Below are 19,326 nucleotides of genomic sequence, written 5' to 3'. Positions count from 1 at the left end.
ACACCAGTAAGAGAGAAAAATATGTAAACAGAGGACAGATGCACAAGATATATGCAAATAAACGAAGCATGTGTGATAACCCGGTAACCTGTTAAGCAAAGAAGGTAACTCACAAATGTTACACCAATGTTACAGTAATTTTGCACTACATTTACTTGTTTTACAAGTGCTTTCCATGCTTTTCCATGCTTCCATGCTTTACTTGTTTTACAAGTAAATGGATTACATCTGGATTAAACAAACAGAAATGTATTTTTTCCAGCATTCAGCATAATTTCCCCCTGTTTGCTGTTGGTGTCTTTTTATGATCTTGTCGGGCCGCCTTCCTCTGCCACAGTTGAATGACGCTTGAGCAGAGAATTAGAGCCACCGATTTCCTATGGAGGTTTTTGAATTCCCAAAAATTGAAAACAGTATTTACCTGAGCAGCTAATAATAATGTCACGGATTTTGCACCGCTGTGGGCAGACCTTAGTTCTAAATCAAATGCACAAGAAGAGCCTAATAACCTAAGAGGAATAATTTGTCCGATTTGCAGCGAAAAGGCGTTAAAGACATTAATTTGACTCATCTAAAAAAAAAAAAAAAGTGACCTTTGAGAGACGGCAGCAGCCAAAGTTGTTTTCTGTTGTGTCTGCCCAGTGAAACTGTCATCAATAAAGCATGGAAAGCACACAGAAATGTATGTTACATATATGTAATGTAGTCGTTAACATACAATATTACATTGAATGTATTACAGGAATGTTGTTTCCTGATTACACATTGATATATTTTTATTCAATAAATGAATCTCCTTCTTCTTCATAAGGCTCATGTGTATCTGTTAAGCTGTTAACAGACTTACACACTAATACTGGCTGAAAATGAAAAGAATAAGACAATCAAATCATTAATCACATGCTCATTTTGTTCCTGTCAAATACAGCGAGTTGTGTATTTCTAACAAGGCTTTTCAAAACTACGCAGTCATGTAAGCTGGACTGTAAACAGGATTAGAACATTTCATTAAACAAACCATTGCCACATTAATTCCAAACAATACTGATGGGCACAAAGCCTAACGAATTATAAGGGCATATCTGCAGGGTAGAAGTTATTCACAACTGAAAATCTTACCTATAATTCAGGGTCTTTGGAGAATGAAAGCAGGATTCAGCCCAGTGAACTTCCACGGACTTCTATCAGGGAAAACGTAATGCAGTGTGTGTGTGTGCTTCAGTTATCAAAGCGGAGAGGAGACATAGTGATTCTTGAATGAGAGAACAACTTCATTTCAGTGGTCAGGAGACCAGGAAAAAGTCATACACGCAAACAGACAAAAAGAGCACACACAAGCAAAATGCTGCAAAACCTTTCCACCTTCCCCTAAAGAGTCAATTTCTTCTTGTTTGTTTGCAACAGAGAATGAAAAGTTACCGATAAACCAGATGAAATCGATGCATGTTGACAGATGAAGCAATAGCTGAACTTTCTCAGTATGTTCTGTCCCACTTTTTCATAACAAATGACTGCACTAACGCCATAAACAAAGTGTAATAGATTCCTTTATTCTATCTGCTGCAACTAAATCCATTTATCATTTGAAACACACAAAGGCAATGCAGTCATTGCAATGTAATTCATGCCAAACCTGCATATGATACCTTAAGGTTACTTAAAGTCGTCACACTGTAGCCTATGCAATCATGTCATTCCACAAAATTACTTTGAACTGTGTGTAAAGAGTTAACAGATTTACCTCCTGACTTTGCAAATTACAAATGGAACAAATCATGCTGTGAATACTCCACCACTTATTAGCACACATTACCCTGACAACGGTGATTATGACTTAGAACAGCATTTTAGCCTGGCTGACGCGTCCACAATCTCGATGAGATGGTGGTCTGGGAACTAGGTGTGCATTTTCTCGTATTTGAGGCGTGGTTTACGAATGCCTAGAGCCGTTTATTGGGCGCTACGAATGTCTATCAAATGACGTCAAGTAGTTCCCATGCTGCTTTGCGCGCGATTCATAGCCAATTGTATCACTTATACCAGATGACGACAGAAATTCGACGAGGAAGAAGAAAAAAATGGAAAATAAAAGTAAACTTGCGCTCTAAGCTACTTAAATTGACAACAAAGTAGGCCTATATGCTATATTCTACATGAATTTTTATGTTGTAGAGTTGTGAATTTATTTTAATAATGGAGAAATTGAGCAGCCTTGCTTTGTTGTCTACAGTAGTAGCTCAACCCTCATCTTACTTTGAAGCTCCCAGCTCCCAGAAGTGACGTCGACGTAGCTTTAGCAGCAGAAAAGCTATCAGGCTTGTGTTGATGATAATAATAAACTCCTGGACTATGTACAAACTTCCAAATGCATCGTTTTGTGAGTACAGACCATATTTGTACTACTGTAGAAGTTTGGTTTCATGACATGTGATTTTAGTGTGGTAATTTTGGAGATACTGCCAGGGTCCGTTAGCGCTTGTACTAAGCTATTCGGGATAACTCAGTAACTCAGCTGATGTTCAGCCAATATCGGAAAAACTTCGGGTGGGCTACTTGGCTGGATGTCACGGTTCAAATGACCGTGAATCTACTCCGAAACACTTTCTAAGGCTGCATTGAACGGTAACGTTGTGTCCGCTGTCATGTTGAATTAACACTCTACAAGCTTCGGTGTAGCGCATAGACGTCGTCATCGTCTTGCTGCCGCCCCCCCCGTTCTGTGATTGGTTCCCTAACTCAGGCAAAAATAAGGGCGGTGGTTTCCAGGCTGACTTTGCAGTGAGAATGAAATCGAGCGCAAAGCAGCATGGGAATTCCCAGGCTAACAGCATTTGGTACCTGCAGCAAAGGCAACTTTAAACTCTTTTGTAATGTTAAAAGGTAAAAAAAAAAAAAAAAAGAGCTTTGTTGCTACAAATGACTAATTGTGAAAAGAAGGAAATGCATTTAAAGCAAGAGACTGATCCATATTTATGTGCAAGAAAACTAAACATATTCACATCCAGTGCTGAGGCTAAATCAAATTGTTAATAGGATTTTTTTTTTTAATCTAATTTGAATTTCTATAAAATCTTTTTTACTATATCTTCCTGTAAAACATGACAAGTATGTTTGTAGAAATGCTGTTTCACAGAAGGACTTTGGGTTGATTTTCACCTGATATCTGCAATGTTGTTTTTATTGGTAAAGTCACAGGAGCATTTAGGTTAGACAAAGGGATTTCCAAAATCCATGTTAAAGACAATTAATTCCAAAACTTTGCCAAACTACAGGCTTGAATAGCTGGTAATATGGGCAAACCTATACTGACGATTATGTAAACCTAATGGCCAAATCACCAGCTCAAGTACTTTTTGTATTTTATCTCCTTCCAGTTGCAATCAATGCGACAAAGATAAATGAAGAGGGAAGAACTCTCCCTTTGTCTCTATTTTCAAAAGACAAAACTCATGGTAATGGAGCAGAATATTTGAAAATGTACATATCGTCGGTAATTCGTGACACAAAAAAATACACTTTCGTAAAAGAGATCACTAGGAAATGTACCCACTTTTTGCAACTTCGTAATGGTTGCGCTGTTTTTTCTTTACAGACGAGTGCCTCATCTTCGCATACAAAGACGATCGTGTTGTGTCCGCGTGCTGCTGGCCTGGCCAATCAGCGGAAAGTGGGTAACCGTTGGGGTTTGAATTACCCTCAAAATAAAACAGCGGCAGATGACAGCAGCTTGGGGCAGCTCATAAGTATTGCTTGCTAACGTGTTTACCGGAGAACAGTTTTCGGGATATTATCTGGGACAAGATGTCAAAAAAGCAGATTTTCTATTCTGACAAGTACAACGATGAAGAGTTCGAGTACAGGTACTGGCAATGGCATTTCTAACGTTTCCAGAAGTCCGTTGTCCTGTGTTGAGAAGTTAGCTAACATCAAACTATGATAAAGAAGATTTGTTTTCTTGCTACGTGGCTCAGTATAACTTTAGTGTAGGTGTAGGCTGATAGCTTCATACTGATGATTATACCAATAATAGAAGCGTCAATACAGTAAAAGACGGTGATATGCTATTAGAATTACACTAACGTAGATTCATGATAATACTAAAACAAATCCACTCCGGTTAACTGCAAGCCACCCGTTACAGTTTCGCTAGCACCAAGAGTGACATAAACTTCGGTGTCATTTGAAAGTAGTGGTCTTTTTTTGAAATCTTCATATGTTTACCTTCCCACAGACATGTTGTGCTTCCGAAGCAGCTGTCTAAACTGGTGCCTTCCTCCCATCTGATGGCAGAGGATGAGTGGAGAGGACTGGGAGTGCAACAGAGCCAGGGCTGGATTCACTACATGATCCACAAACCAGGTCAGTAAGCAAGGACTCGTAGGACAGACTCAAACAATTTTTAAAGACTACGAAATTTCCTCTGAAGCCTATAAACAACCAAAGGTCTGGTTGCTGGAATAATTATTTCAGTTTATGGCTGCTTTAACGTGTCTTTAAAAGAGATGGAACAAAGTCCATCCTCTTCGTAGAAACAAATGGAGCTCAGGCAAAGCAAATCTGTGGTTACATGATTCGGAATATGGGTATATTCAAGATTTTACTTAGCATTATGCACACCATTTGTATAATAATATTACAAATGGGTTCCCCTTAAACTACTCACAGTGAAACAAAAGTTACTTATGAAATCATAACAGATCAAGCTAGAGGCATAGAAAGCTTTTTTCATGGTAGAATGTAGATGATGAATTCAGTAGTCTCACAGCCTCCGTATGACTTGCTGCATGGCAGCAGGGAGGACAGGCTCTGGCTGGGGTGTGTGTTGTTTTTTTTTTAATATTCTTTGGTTTCAGAAGCTCACATTATCAAAGTTAAAGAATATTAGTTTACCATGCCCTGCACTGTGTGCAAGACAATGCAGCAAGTGTGTTCTACACTTAAAAACACTGTGGCATGAAAATGAGCATTTCATGAAGCCTTTAGCTTCTGCCCAGCATCACTGGATGCTGATATCACCAGATTTCAAGGGCTGTACAACCCAAATACAAAAAGAGTCAGGGCACTGTGTAAAAATGTAAATAAAAACAGAATGCCATATTTGCAAATCTCATGAACCAACATTTTATGCACGAATGAAACCTTGGAATTCGAAGGCATCATGCTGTGTCCTCTGGACTAAAGAGGAGAGGAACCATCCGGCTTATTAGAACCTGTACATCTGTAAAGACACCACTAATTCTTAATGGTATAAAATTAAAAGCGAGCACTATTTTTCATGAAATGGTAAAAAGTCTCACTTTCAACATTCAATATGTTTTGTGTGTGCTACTGTGAATAATTACTGGTTCATAAGATTTGATAATCATTGCATTCTGCGTTTATTGACATTTTACACAAGAGTCCCAATTTTTTGAGGTTTGGAGTAGTATTCGGATAGTAATAAAATTTATCTGAGTATTCTTCAACAGTTTCTTGTGCATCATTAGACCTTGATTAGAGCTGTGTGCAGACAGAACACAGTGTGCTGATGTGTGACTTTCTATTTGATGCTCACGGACCCCTTTTTGTTGCTTTACTCCTCAGAACCACACATACTGCTTTTCAGAAGACCTCTACCGAAGGAATGAATGGGAACGATATGTAAAATGTGTGTTGCCTTTGCTCATATGTATTTGCATTAGAGCATACTTCTCCTCCACATATACATCTCTACATATGTTCTTATGTATTGTTTTGAAAACTTGTAGTTGTATTGTGGGATTTGTTCCTTCAAATCCCATCTATTTTAGAGGCAACCAGCAACAAACTACTTGATTTGACTGTGATGACCTTTATAAACGATGTGAAGGGGAAACGTTGCCTGTCTGTTGTAGACTTTCAACATCTCTTTTGATGTCTTTGCATGTTGTTTTTGTCGAGATGGATTTACTTCCTACTAGCACAGGGTTTTATTTTGGTTCAATCCTAAAAGCTTTCCGTTCAAACATTTCCTGTTCCTTAAACTTATGTTTGTGTTATGTACATATACTGTTACTAGAGGATATACATTTTTGCCAATGAGTTGTGATTGATTCAACAAGTTCTTTGCTACTCAAAGAACAAAATAAAATGTTCTTTGTCATCCATGTTTGCTCCCTGTTTCTTGTGTCATGGCCTTACAGAATTCTGTTCCTGGTAGTTTCTGATTGATTTTTCAGTCAAACACACTGACAATTAGTGGGGTGACAAATTCTGTGTGTCTGATGCCCATGGAGTAGGCTGGTGCACGGGCTTTGTGAACTGTGACCTTCTCTGGATTATAAGTCCCTGGATCTGGTTTCTTGATGTTATCCCTGGATAAGACGCGACGTCCTAACATGGAAAATGCTGGCCTTCGGGGCAGATACACATTTGGGTCTGTACTGTTGTAGCCGCAGGGCCCTGGCGTCTTCGCTAAATCCACAGATGGTCCCCCTGTGCTGAAACTTCCTGACATGGTGTAACTTGCACTGGCCGGCTTGTTTGGGACGTGAGAACCCAAGAGTGGAGGCAGACAGTACTTGTTAGGAGCTGGAACTGGGTCAACACTGCGGTATTGTGTGCGAGTACCCATTGTGTAAGATGGTGGTCTGCGCTGCAGATTGCATGGTGGCGCCTTCTCGGGGCTGTATGCACCAGGTCCAGGTGTGTGGAGTATCTCTTCTAGTCAACACAAAAGTATCACACAAACACCATATGATAGAGTGCAGTTAGCAGGGATTAGCTGCAACAGCTGACACTGGACTTCTAGAAATGTCCAAAGCAGTTATTTTTCTACTTCGTACTGTAAGAGTTCATCATTTAACTAGAACAGAGTTTTGGGTTTAGGCTGTAATTATTGAAAAGTGTAGAAGCATATAATTTCAAATGATCATTCGATCACAATGAAGTAGGGAAAAACTTACTTTGTGGTTTCATTCTGCCCAACATTGAGAATGCAGGTATGCCATCCTTTCCAAAGCGGGTGATTTTTGCATCGACGTGATAGCGAGGCCCTGGACTGGAATCGACAGAATACACTGCAATAAAAAGAATGAACATTTGTGATGATTTGGTGTGGATCTTCTCGTCAGTGCTTTAATCGCGCAAGGAGAAAGACACTAAAATCAGTTTGATAAAAAAAAAAAGTACACAATTATTAAACAATGTCTCCCCCTAGTGGTTAATGTGTGATACTGCACCACGTAGGCTGGTGGGTTGGCTGGTGAGATTTTATGACTGATTAAATCATTCTGAAAATCGGAGAAACTATGGCTAACAGCATACAAAAATTCGGTGATTTTGAATGCTCTATAATTAACTGAGTTATGTCTTTGCAATCAAAATCCTGACCAAGACATACATTACAGATACAATATACATGAACAGTAATATTAAAAAGTATCAAAGTGTATCTCAGGTATAAGAGAAAGAGAGTCGCCCACTATTATTACTCATCCTGCCATGGAAAGAGTAAGCAGGGCTGGATGGCTTTGTATAGTCATGTCCAATGAATCCAATGGTGGGTGGAAGTCCATAGCGCCCAGGTCCAGGCCCTGAATACAGGTGGAAATGTATGACTGTTGTGCTCGTCCACAATCTCTCACACTAAATATGCAATAAAATCCATTTACAAAGCACAAATGTCAGATGTGTTCTTGTGCAGAAAAATTAAAAATAGTTTTAGAGATGACTTGTGATTTTAATACAATAAGCCCAGAGCTCTCATCTTCAAGCCAGTATCTGCTTCTGGTCGAATGTGCAACAAACAGCAATAGAACCGAGGCATAAAGCAGTACATCAACGTACAAGTGTTCAGCGAAATGTACACAAGTACAGCAAGTGGGTGCAATATTTCAAAGACTGGAGCAAGTCCTGGCAGGTCTGCCCACCTCTACTCTGCTCAAGTCAGTCTTGTGAAAAACCATATGACCTAAGGTGACGAACTGGAAGATTAAAAGCCGATGATGTTTGTCTTTACACTCTGTAAAAGTTCTTTGTTCGTGGATAATCATCAAAAGCTGCTCAATGTTCAGTTGATCTCCTCACCTTTTTCTTTCCCTGCAATATCTGGATATTTTTTCTCCATCTGACTGTTTGTAGACGTGATGGGTACTTCTGGAATTCTGCAACCGCAGCACTAATACAGACATATTCATACAGCACATTACAAGGTGTTCGACAACAGGAGACGCATATATAAAGTCGTGAGAAATGAACTCCTTAAAAAGCTGTGTTTTTGTACCTTACCAAAGATAAATCCTCTTCTCAGCCAGAGGTGAAGCAGGCTGCATACTTGGATAATCAGTCATCAGATGAGTGTCAGGCCCTTATTCCATGAACACCATGGAGGTATTTCTTCAGAGCAATTCAACAGTTCCTCAGACAGAGAAAACCCAGAGCCCTGAATGATCTAGAATCAATCCCCAATTTCCTCTCAAACGATCAGGATGCTTGATACCTATAATACATTTTAAACCGTCAATACCAGAGCAGACTCTGATCTGGATAAGGTTTTGTCCCTCTGCCCGGTTGCCCTTTTGTCCAAATGATCCATCAATGGGGGCTTGGACAGGTGAATGGCCCATCCTCCACAGAGGTGGTTGTATTGGTGCACTCAGCTGTTTCTTAGAAACAATGTCATCACTCCGATTCACTCTCATGTAATGCTAGCTCCCCCCTGCCAACCATGAAACCAAGATCCCCCTCTCCCTCCTTTCTCTTTTCACTCTTTCTGCTCATTGCAGTGTGGACACGCAATGTCACTCTTCAGCCATGCATGTAGTTGCCACAGAGACTGCTGTTGGTAGCTTGCAGCAGCCAGGTCCCCTGCAGAGGCTGGCGGTGTATTGTCACAACAGCAACAGGATTTTTTTTTTTAAATTTCCATTGCATACAGAGTCTGTGGGTTGACTGCCTACCTTTTGCATGCATCATTGATTTAGGCATAAATCAAAAACATACATATGGGATATATCATTTTTAAGTTTCAGCCATACTATACAGCGGCCATACTTTTGATCTCCTCTAATCCCAGTGAGTTGTACGATCTGCACGACTCGCTGGAGGCCCACGATAATCGAGAGGGTCGACAAGTGACAAGTGCAGTAACCAAACATTAAACTTTAACAGACTCTAACTCTCTGTCTGACCACCGTTGCTTTGGTAACCTGAATCTGTTGTCAGCAGTAACACAAACACATATGGTGCACATCCAGACTTGGAGATGTGTACGGTTCAGCACAAACCAACACACACAGACTCGCATGCTTGCCGTCTCTAACACAGAAGCATGTCAGGGGTCAGAGAGTAAGTTATCAAAGCAGAGGGCCCTCTGAAGCAGCGGGGTTAAAATACAGGTCACTGCTGACAGGAAATCATCTGCAGACTTAACTAGCCTTTCAAGGGAAATGGAGCAACGCAGCTTTCAAAGACAACTGCTCTGCAGCACCTCATTTAGTGGAAAAGAAACACACGCTGTGCTACATCTGCATAGATGGCAGTTTGAAAAGTAGGTGGGTTTAAGGTATTTCCTCACTCCAAATGGCTGAGGTGGAAAAGTTCGTGTGACGGCTGAAGCTAAACTTAGACCCAGAGCGTTTCCGTCTGCTTCAAAGATTGATGAAAAGAAAACCCCCAAACAAAAAAACGAAATTGTATGTAAATTTTATTGTCATCCGTGTTTTTAAAAATCACAATATTTGATAGGAATCAGGGTTACGTTTAATCCAATTTGGAACATTTACAGGAATTTGAAACGTCACTATTTTTTCTGAAACTTGATTGCCTCACCAATCACAATTGAACAAAAACAAAATAGCTTATAAACTGTACAATCAAATCTCAAGGTAGGTGAGTGGCGAGAGAAGATGGCGTTTGTGGTCAGAGACAGCTGAGGGGTCCGGGTGCAACGGAGCACGGAAAGCACCCCTCTCCTGTGGTTTGACACGGTCAGAAACCTTCGCTGCATCTCCATTCTCCTCTCCCAACGTATGTTTCCTGTCTCTACTGTGCTGTCTAACGAATGCAAAAGAAATTCCAAAAATCTTAAAAATGAAAACCATTTCAGCTTATGTTTCTGTAAAGCATATGGTTAGCATATGTCTTTTTTTTTTTTTGTTTCCAGCAGGATACCAGCACAGGAATTTCATCAAACTTGTCAGTTATTGGGTTAAAGCTTGCTATAAAAGAAAAAAAAAATTGCCTTGGATAACACACAAAGAACCACGAAGGAAAAAAAAAAAAAGTAGGCTGTATGGGTGAGCGATGACTTAAACATAAAAAAAAAATATATATGACCTCTAGCTACAAATAAATACCACAGATAGAAAATATAACAAAATATTTTGCTTAAAATCAGGTGTAATTACAAACATAAATACTTGATTATTTCTTCTAGTGATTATAAAGGCAGCACAGTGAATAACAAAGATGCTATGGTGCTTATTGAGGACTAGGTGTCTACAGGAGAACAAAACTCTGTAGGATTCTAGCTTAACAATAATCATACACATTCACATTCAGTCGCACACACAGACATACGTGACAAAGGCATCCGCTCCGACTCCTATCACCTAATAACAAAAACTCGCACACTCAGTCTTCAGACCCGAAAAAATTCTTCCGTCTGCGCAGGTCTCTCTTCTTTTTCCATTCACAAGCATATTCACAAATATGGTACAATTTGGATGTGGGTATGGCTTCACTCGGCGAGCGAATCTGCGGATGACAAGAAAGCAGGACGCGTCTTCTTTGTAAGATGGTCACAGAGGATCAAATTTCGCACCTGTACAAATCACACCTCTGCAGACTTGACGGACTACAATAGACTATCCCAAGTTCAGTGAAAGAGACAAAAACCCGAATGAAGCAGCTCCTACCATCGCTCAGGGGTGTTCTTTGTGTCCACTGTGGGTATCTGGGTATCTGCTTGTAGGAGCACCTTATGTTCCACGGTGCCCCCACCTTCAGGCAGGTCAAAATGGTCCCCTCCGTCTGCATCAGCAAGGAAAGTCTCAGAGTCCGAGTCGTATTCATAGGAGTAGTAAGACACTTCCGCCATGGAGCCCTGTTCCTCCTCACCTACAGAAAGCAGAGACAAACCGAGACACATTCAGGCACATAAAGGCTGGATTTACAGAGGCAGAGTTTCAAATGTTTAAACCAAGAAATTGTACTGTTTATGTTCGCTCCTATGTGGGATCATTTTGAGTTTGATAGCAACAATATGTTCAGTTGAGACTGAGGACAAACTAAAAAAAACAGGAAAAAAGCTGACATAAAAAAGGTAATTTAACGACAGGTCAGTCGCATGACTGGTTGTAAATGCAGCGCCACAGAACAGGGTTCCAGAAATGGAGCTCAACACTCTGCAACATGTGGATTTATAGTTCAACTGTTCAAGAAAAATCTGTGTCCACATGAAATTGAAAAGATCTACAGAATGCAATCATGTGTCGATGTATAATGTATAATATTGTCAAAGGATTTAGGGACAAGGCTAAAAGTTTTGAAGACATATTGATTGCTCAACATATATGCACGTATATGCAAGACGATGCAGCCCAGAACTAAATGTGCCACTATCAATTTTTTTTAAATGTGTTACTGGCATTATATAAAAAAACTTCAGGAAATATATCCCTGAAAACCAATACTTTTTCTCAGATTCGCCATTTTAAATATATTTTCTAGGTTCTTTTCTCAATAAATATTGGCTCCAAGTGTTTGTTTTTCTTCAATTTTACAGTGCTTCGACTTTATTTTTGGGAACACAGCTGAGCTTCCTGTCATTATTCTTATACAAATCCACTGATTTACAGGTGACGGTAATGTGGAGAATCATAGCAATGCCAACCAGAGTAGGGAAGAAAAAGGTTTCCAGCGAGTAAACGCAAAAGTCAAAAACAAAAATGTCAAACTAAATAAAAAAAAAATGGCTTTACAAATATAAAACCTTAGCTTTTTGTTGACCAGAAAAGCTCTTCTTTTAAAACCCTGCTCATCTAAACCTCTTCAGCAGCAATACCACACGTTAGCCAGTGGGGGTCCCACCCTGCTTAAGATATTACATTCTCTACTGCATGCTACTGTAGGATCACTATATGTTGTTAGGGTATAGCTTTATCCAGTTACACTTTATGTAAACATTTACATTACCACTTTATGGCTAATTCAAAAGTGAAATGACCATAAAATGGAAGCACCTGGTGGGAAGGTTTCAGCTCAAACAAAGCCTTTAAGTGTGTGAATTGTACTGTATGTTGACCGCTGCTACAAGTTCACTAATAAGGCAAGTCTGCACAGGGAAGCTAATTCCAGAGCTTCCTTCAGTGTCCTGAAGGAAAATGTCAGTTCCTTGGCACAGCCTACCTTCACCTATTACACTCTTGGTGCACTTAGCGGGCATGTCGTCAACAATGTAATGGTTTACAATGACAGTGTTTTTGCACCACTTATTCATTCTAATCACCCCAGGGTTATTGTAGCTGAGTGTGTGTGTATCTTAACACGTTTGCTTGTGCTAGCAAGCAATAAGCGTATGCCTGTGTGTGCGTGCATATATCGATGTATGCGTAAGTGTGAGAAATAGCATTCCTGTGGTAAGTAAGAAGCATTTAGCTTTTGTACTAAGGAGACCTTTGACTGAGAGCAGCTCTGTGAGCAGCAGCTACCGGGAGTTGCAGGCTGGGGAACAAGTCAGTGCAGGCCACACTACATCAAACACACACACACGCACGCACGCACACACACACACACACACACACACACACACACACACACACACACACACACACACACACACACACACACCTGTACACAGCTCAGACACACAGGCAGACTTTAATGTTATTTGCACTTCAAAGAGTACAACACACAATGTGTAGAAGCAGCATGCATGAAAAGACTACAGCGTTCTGCAGCTTATGAAAGGCTGCAGTGCCTTTCTCACAATTTAATTGCCAAATGTAACATAGCTACATCCTCCCTCCGCACACACAGCTAAACATCCTATCAGGAATTCTCTGGCTGCCTCTGTGCTAGGGGCAAGCTCATGACAGCAACAATTAAGCCTGCTGCGTGAAACTTATCCACCTATTTATCACACTGATTGTAGACAAGATGTGGTGGCAGGGAAATGTGCAGCCACACACCCCACCTACGTATCCACTTTCCTCCTCTCCCTTCTCCCATTTTGACCCTGCTACTTTTTTTTTTTCACCTTTCTTCTTTCATCTTGCTGCTCTCTCTATTAGACCGTCACCCCTTTTCAGTGTTCCACCCCCCTCCCCCAAACCTCATCACAGGCTTTTCATGTCTTTGTCTCTTACTTTCTTTTTCTGAAATTGCAAACTCTCCTTTTTCCACAAAAGAAGATTATCAACCAAGTAAAATCAACACAGTGGCATTCATATAGAAGTTTGAACATGCTGTAGACTCATGTGCATAATCAAGAGATCAAGAGATAGAGGGGAGTTGGGAAAATGAAAAACAGCATGTGAAGGTGTGAGTGTAAAGGTTTGGTAAATGAACTTACCTGTGTGTACAGGCACTGAGGGTTGCTCGGTTTCCTGGCTCACTACTGGTTGCTTGTCCTTGGTGGTCTCCACTAGAAATGCAAACACACCCACAAGACACACTTGAGATTATTCACATCTCTGTGGCTTCCACTTCATCTTAAAAAAATAACTGTAACAGATTTGAAAACGTTTCTGTGTTGCATAATCTAAACACTGCCCAGAAGTATTATCCACTCCACCGAGCAACACTTCTTGGCAAAACAATGATGTACACTTAGTCCCAAATGAGGCTTGCATTAAAATCTATCAGTGCTAAATTAGCAGCGGCCAAACAACGCCCAGGAGGCCGTGAGTGGAAACAAATTGTATCTTTTACTTCTTCAAAATTGGGATATGGTGGCATGAATCTGCCCCACACAAGCATACACAAACAAACAAGGTCAGGGAGCTCTAAACAAATTTACAATCCTTTTGATAATCTACAGCATGAACCACTTGGCTCAAACTGAGGTCTTTTCCCACAGAAGTTTTGTCTATGCCTTTTCCCAATCTGCTCCACAACATGAAGGCTCCTTTGTTGTTGGGCTGTGCGTCGGAAAGGAATGTGACAAAGATTTCAAAGGCTGGACAAAAGCACTCTGTCATTTGGAGGGAGCCCTGTAATATGGCGGAGAGTGAGAGAGGACTGGTGTGTGTGTGTGTGTGTGTGTGTGTGTGGTGGGGGGTGGAGGGACGGTGATACCGTGGGCACTTCTTCTCAGAGAACTCATCCAATAATCAGCCCAACACCTGAACAGCTGTTTCCTGAGCTAAGATCATGGCACACACAGATGAGCATAATCACACTTGCAGGTGCACAACAGCGGACTCACATTATCCAAGCACAATTCATGATTACACACTTGTACTGAGTTACAACAAAGCAAACCAACCGTGTCTGATAGAAACACACTCACACAGTATCAGTCAACTCTTGACTCGATGTGGGCATAGATGCATATTTTCTGGGATTTTTATGTCATTGGTAGGACATTTTTGATGGCAAATGGTCTAGCTGCACCATTATCATCATTTCCTGTAAATATTTCTTCCAATTACAATTGTGTTGGGTGGCGACAAGCACAGGATGTTGTGATCGACTCCCTGAAGAATAGCGGATGGTGGGGGTGGGCTTTGATGAGCTTTGATGAGCAAACATGTTGGAATGTCCCTGTTAGATAGCAAATGTTTGGCTTTTATTATCATTTTTTTAAATTTAAACTTACAATGACATGAAACCTTTTTGCCTTTCCACACTATCTCATCAACACTGCTCATAACTGTAGCTGGGTAGTAATTACAGTTTATAACACAATAACACATTCAACCTATTCCTGCCTAACTATTTGTCCAGCTGGTGGAATCAAAGGTGAGCTGGCACACCGCCCATACAATCTGAATCCCAGAACAAAGCTGGGGATATGTAGTGCTCTTTGGCTGTCGTAACGTGCAAGTAGAGACGTGACACAATTATTAGGTCTGTGAACGAATAAGATGCTCAGTGACGTGTAATGAGAGAGCTCTTACTGTGTGGGCACTGGGAGAGTGGGACCTGCTTAATGCGAGTCCCATTTCGACAGGCAAAGACCTCCATCTGACACTGGTTCTGGTAGAGCTGCCCGTCTGACCCACAAACAGGCTCCCCGTCGTAGCCACAATCCCTGTAGCAGGTGCAACGCTCAAACTGCTCCTCCTCCAGACAGCCAAACACATTGTTGCACTGGTTTGCCTGCACAAAACCTGCAGGAAAGTCATCTTTTTTAGGATACTGTTGATAGAGGGGTGTCTGCAAAGTGTGATGGGCATAGCATATATGTCCCACCTGTCCACTGATTGGTTGAACTCTCCACCTCGTTGCAAGTAGGTCCGTCACACAGCTCTCGTGCAAGGGGACTGCTCTCGCTAACATTGTAGAACCTGGTGGCCTCAAAAGCTGCATGGCAAGCCCAGACCCACAACAGGACAGTCACACATCCAAACACACCAAACAACGATGACATTCATCATAACTTGGTAAAAAAAATGTAATATTTGCAAATGTTCACAAAAGAGAGGGCAATTCATGCATTGGGGGAGCTAGGTGGTTTTCCTGGTCTGTAACAGCTAAAGGAGCTTAAGAGATTCATAAGAGGCACACCTGGTTCATAGTAGTCGTAGATCTTGACCGGAACAGGTGCCGTCTTGCCCACAATGTATTCCCTGAGAGCTTGGAAGGCTACACATGTCATACATTGACTGGGAATCTAAGGAAAATGAACACCCACAGACACATACATATGAGCACAGGTACTAACCTGAATGCATGAACTTATACACACGTACACAAAATAATCACCCCTGTGTAAACCCTGCTGTATGCCTTCACATGTGCCAAGAGAGAAAGAATTTTGATCACCTCATCAAAGTAGAACAACACTTTTCTTCCATCCAGCTCGTATCTCTTCAGACCCACTCTCTTATCCATCAGGAGCTGTTAAGGGGGACAGTAAGTACAACAAACATCATAAAGTGGCAAAGGACAAAAATGGCAAACAATTTCAGATCAGGTTAGTAGTCGAATTGCTTTGGACTATTGAAGCCTTATGGTAGGAAGTGTTTCCTCACAATACTTCGTTACAATACCGTGAGAAAATCCCATATTGGAAAACATTTGAACATGCACATGACAAAAATTAAAATGCAGGAATGAGCAGACAGAAGTCATCATTATTGACATTAACGGTAATCAGCACCACAGCGGACTGGACAGCTCCATCCATGTCATGTTATGTTTACAATTCACAGAGAATTGAATATTTCTGCATATGTAAAACACATAAAATGAAATCTTGGGACAAATAAACCCATGGAGATAACATGTGATAATTTTCCAACAATTCCAACTAAACAAAATATTCAATCTCAGACCTGAGTATATCAATCCTTCAGCTGGTCTACTCCCCTTTTCTACTTAAACTACTTTTTGGCCCTTACTGACTATCTGTCACATGATCTTCAACTCAATGTACTCTGAGGGCAACAGGAGAAAGGCAAATCAAATGCGCTATACATAGGAAATGACTGTCATGGTCGAAAAGTAAAAGTCACCAGTCACAGACTCAGTTTGGCTTACAACTGCAGTTACAACTGCTCCTCCTGAATCCGAGGTTCGACGATCGGTCGAACCTCGTGAAACAACGTGGAAAAAGAGGTGGAGAGGTGGCCTAGAGGTGGACTACATACACCTTTGAGTTCAGCTGGATCATAGATAAGAAAGGAAATACAACACGGAGGATGTCTACAAGAACGGATAGAGCAGACAGACCTTTTCTTTAATCTTGTAAGTATATGAATGAATAATGAGCATTCTATTTATGATGAATTTGGATGTGTGTGTATATAGAGCCATAAGTTAATTTCCTCGAGTAGGAGGATTTTTCCTTCTGTAAAAGGTGGTAGCCGTGAGACAGCAGGTGTTTGTGATGGGCTCAGCCTAAGCTGGCGCAAAAGAGACGCACACACACACACACACACACACACACACACACACACACACATCCTCTGTGACACTCTGTAAAATTAGTCTCTGTTTTAAACAATTGAATGTCTATAAAGTGACTGTACATTCTTTGTGAACTCCCATAGCTGAAATGCTGAGCCGACAATGTGTTTTGGGTTGTTAAGCTCAGCTCAGTAAATTAGGTGATAAGAGCAGTCACTGGACTAATCATTCAATGAAAGCAACTAAACCTGACTGTGAAGCCAAACTTGCCACTGTAAAGTGAGGAATGTAGGTGGCAGTCAAGCAGGCAGCAGTAAAAATCAATGGAGGCCAGCAGAGGTGTAAAACTGAGCTTGTTAGCCAATACACCTCAGGTCAGCCTCAGTGTAAGCGTGTGTGGAAGTTTAACATTTCTCCAGGTAGCCACAGTGTAGGCTCTTCCTCAGACTGAGGCCCGATCACAGTCTAGTAATGAGAGACAAGCTCTTCATGGGTGACGAGGGAAATGACCTGTAATCAGCCCGAAAGTTGACCTTCCCCTTATCATCGACTTATCATCGTTTGACGATCCACTCCTCTGCGCTTTGTAAACTACACAAGTTTCTCTGCACCTGAAAAACCACAATTAGTTGAGTGTGACACTCGATTGCCCCTGGCTCCGATAAATATTTATGCAAAAAAACAACAACATATCTATAATATGTGCGGCTGTTTGTGTGAGTAAGTTTAAGGATAAATCCTTTGTGTACACGACTGTGTAAACCTAAGTGCAATGATTGCAAAGGAATTTTTGAAGAAAACAGGATGAGCCTGGTAAATTCCATGACATGCTGCTTTTTGTAAAATGGCTTACAGATGTGATTACATCTGTCTCTGTTTTTTACCTGATTATTTGACCCATCACTATGACCAACAACAATAGTTAGTAAGTGTCCGTAAGCAAACCTCTGGCAAAGTGCGATTACATACCCTCTCTAGACTTTCGACATCTGCTTGGAAACCCGAAATCATGGGAACTTCTATGACCGCCATGTTAGATGAGCCTGAATGGAGCCATCTAGACAAAAAAAAAAGTGTGTGCTTAGGAGGAACAGAGGGTTAAGTAAGAAGCAGCTCTGTACATGATTGTGTGGTCTGCTCATACCTGGCACAAACTTCTAAAGAGATGTGGAAATCCATTTTGTCCCGGTGTGCCGCTGGGTCGTCATCATCAATGGGAGCTCGGCGCTTCCGGTTAAGTTCGGAACGATTGTCGGCTCGGCTTCGGGAGCGTGAGGCAAAATGTCGGGAAGAGGAGGAGGGAAACTGCAGGTGCCGCTCCTGAAAAGGCTCTTTCAGATCCACCTTGAGCTGGAAAGCTGGCTTGGTTACTGGGTCAGGTACGTTATAAGACACATCAATCTACAGGCACACAGAACAAAAAAAGCAGAAATGATTTTCATGAAAATTAGGCAGCCGGCATCCAAATGAGAACAACAAAGACAGTAGGTTCTTAGAATCAGGATACTTATAAATATAGTTATGTTTTAACTGTCTGTTGAACTGAAGTCCACTTGACTGATTTTGACTGATATTCTTCCCATGTCCTGGAATGGTCTCAAGATGTTAGGCGACGAAATGCAGCACCCAGAATTTAAGCCAACTGCTGCATTTACTGTATTTAATCTGATGATGTCATTAGATCAAATTTAAATTAGTCAATTACAATGGTTCTTGGTCAAATTACCATTGATACAATTGATTGGCAAATGTTGCCCCGCTCACATAAACCTTTAACTCACAACACTAATTAACTCATTACAGTGATGTTTAAAAAAGCTCCTTTCGTGGCTGTAGATGATTTGTCCTGCGAACCTTAAGATCACACACTATTTATTTTGGCCTTTTCCCTTTTATTCAGAGTGTTATATAGTTTTTCCTGCACGCAAAAGGTCTACAAAGTTACAAAGCCCAAATTCTACACCAAAAGGAGAAAAAAGAAAAAAGCTGGCTTGGAACCATCTCAGATCTCCTGTTTGTAGTCCAGGCTTTACAGCACCGTATTCCATTTTTGCAAAATGCCAACCAAGACTTCACTGTTTTTTATAGACAAAACAGCTTACCAATCAGAGCAGACGTGACCTTTCAGGAAGTGGTACTGAAGAGACGGGAGCAAAAATTTTCACCCTAAAACATTTAAACCTATCAATGCAACACTGTAAATGAGCATTTTTATGGGAACTTTAATATTTCTCTTTGTTCAGGATTTAAATCTTAGTTATTTCTTGAAGTCGCATCTCAAGTTATCGA

The 19,326-nt window shown here is 40.9% G+C and overlaps 3 protein-coding genes across 4 annotated transcripts in view; 1 reads left to right on the top strand and 2 right to left on the bottom strand.

The window, feature by feature from the left end:
- Positions 1–3,698: 3,698 nt before the first annotated feature.
- cks2 (CDC28 protein kinase regulatory subunit 2) lies at positions 3,699–6,084 on the top strand. Its single transcript, XM_075484352.1, has 3 exons — positions 3,699–3,860; positions 4,232–4,359; positions 5,584–6,084. The coding sequence occupies exons 1-3, from the start codon at positions 3,802–3,804 to the stop codon at positions 5,625–5,627; spliced, it is 231 nt and encodes a 76-aa protein (XP_075340467.1). The 5' UTR covers positions 3,699–3,801; the 3' UTR covers positions 5,628–6,084.
- A 109-nt stretch (positions 6,085–6,193) lies between these two features.
- Positions 6,194–8,086, bottom strand: cimap1d (CIMAP1 family member D). Its single transcript, XM_075484351.1, has 4 exons — positions 8,047–8,086; positions 7,443–7,553; positions 6,924–7,037; positions 6,194–6,681 (listed from the first exon to the last, which is right to left on the bottom strand). The coding sequence occupies exons 1-4, from the start codon at positions 8,084–8,086 to the stop codon at positions 6,194–6,196; spliced, it is 753 nt and encodes a 250-aa protein (XP_075340466.1).
- A 1,560-nt stretch (positions 8,087–9,646) lies between these two features.
- The window catches only part of cpamd8 (C3 and PZP like alpha-2-macroglobulin domain containing 8), a 44,251-nt gene continuing 34,571 nt past the window's right edge, over positions 9,647–19,326 (bottom strand). For both annotated transcript variants that reach the window (XM_075485254.1, XM_075485253.1), the window contains exons 36-44: positions 18,182–18,438; positions 18,007–18,094; positions 15,952–16,026; positions 15,694–15,799; positions 15,379–15,489; positions 15,084–15,296; positions 13,535–13,606; positions 10,878–11,079; positions 9,647–10,716 (exon numbers count right to left, since the gene is read on the bottom strand). In XM_075485254.1, the coding sequence (XP_075341369.1) occupies position 10,716; positions 10,878–11,079; positions 13,535–13,606; positions 15,084–15,296; positions 15,379–15,489; positions 15,694–15,799; positions 15,952–16,026; positions 18,007–18,094; positions 18,182–18,438 (1,125 nt within the window). In that variant the 3' untranslated portion in view covers positions 9,647–10,715. The remainder of the gene's footprint in view (positions 10,717–10,877; positions 11,080–13,534; positions 13,607–15,083; positions 15,297–15,378; positions 15,490–15,693; positions 15,800–15,951; positions 16,027–18,006; positions 18,095–18,181; positions 18,439–19,326) is intronic.

The sequence above is a fragment of the Odontesthes bonariensis genome, chromosome 15 (assembly GCF_027942865.1).
Source record: "Odontesthes bonariensis isolate fOdoBon6 chromosome 15, fOdoBon6.hap1, whole genome shotgun sequence".
Lineage (NCBI taxonomy): Eukaryota > Metazoa > Chordata > Actinopteri > Atheriniformes > Atherinopsidae > Odontesthes > Odontesthes bonariensis.
Note: the sequence above shows the minus strand (reverse complement) of the source record. Positions and strands in the feature narration are given on the sequence as shown.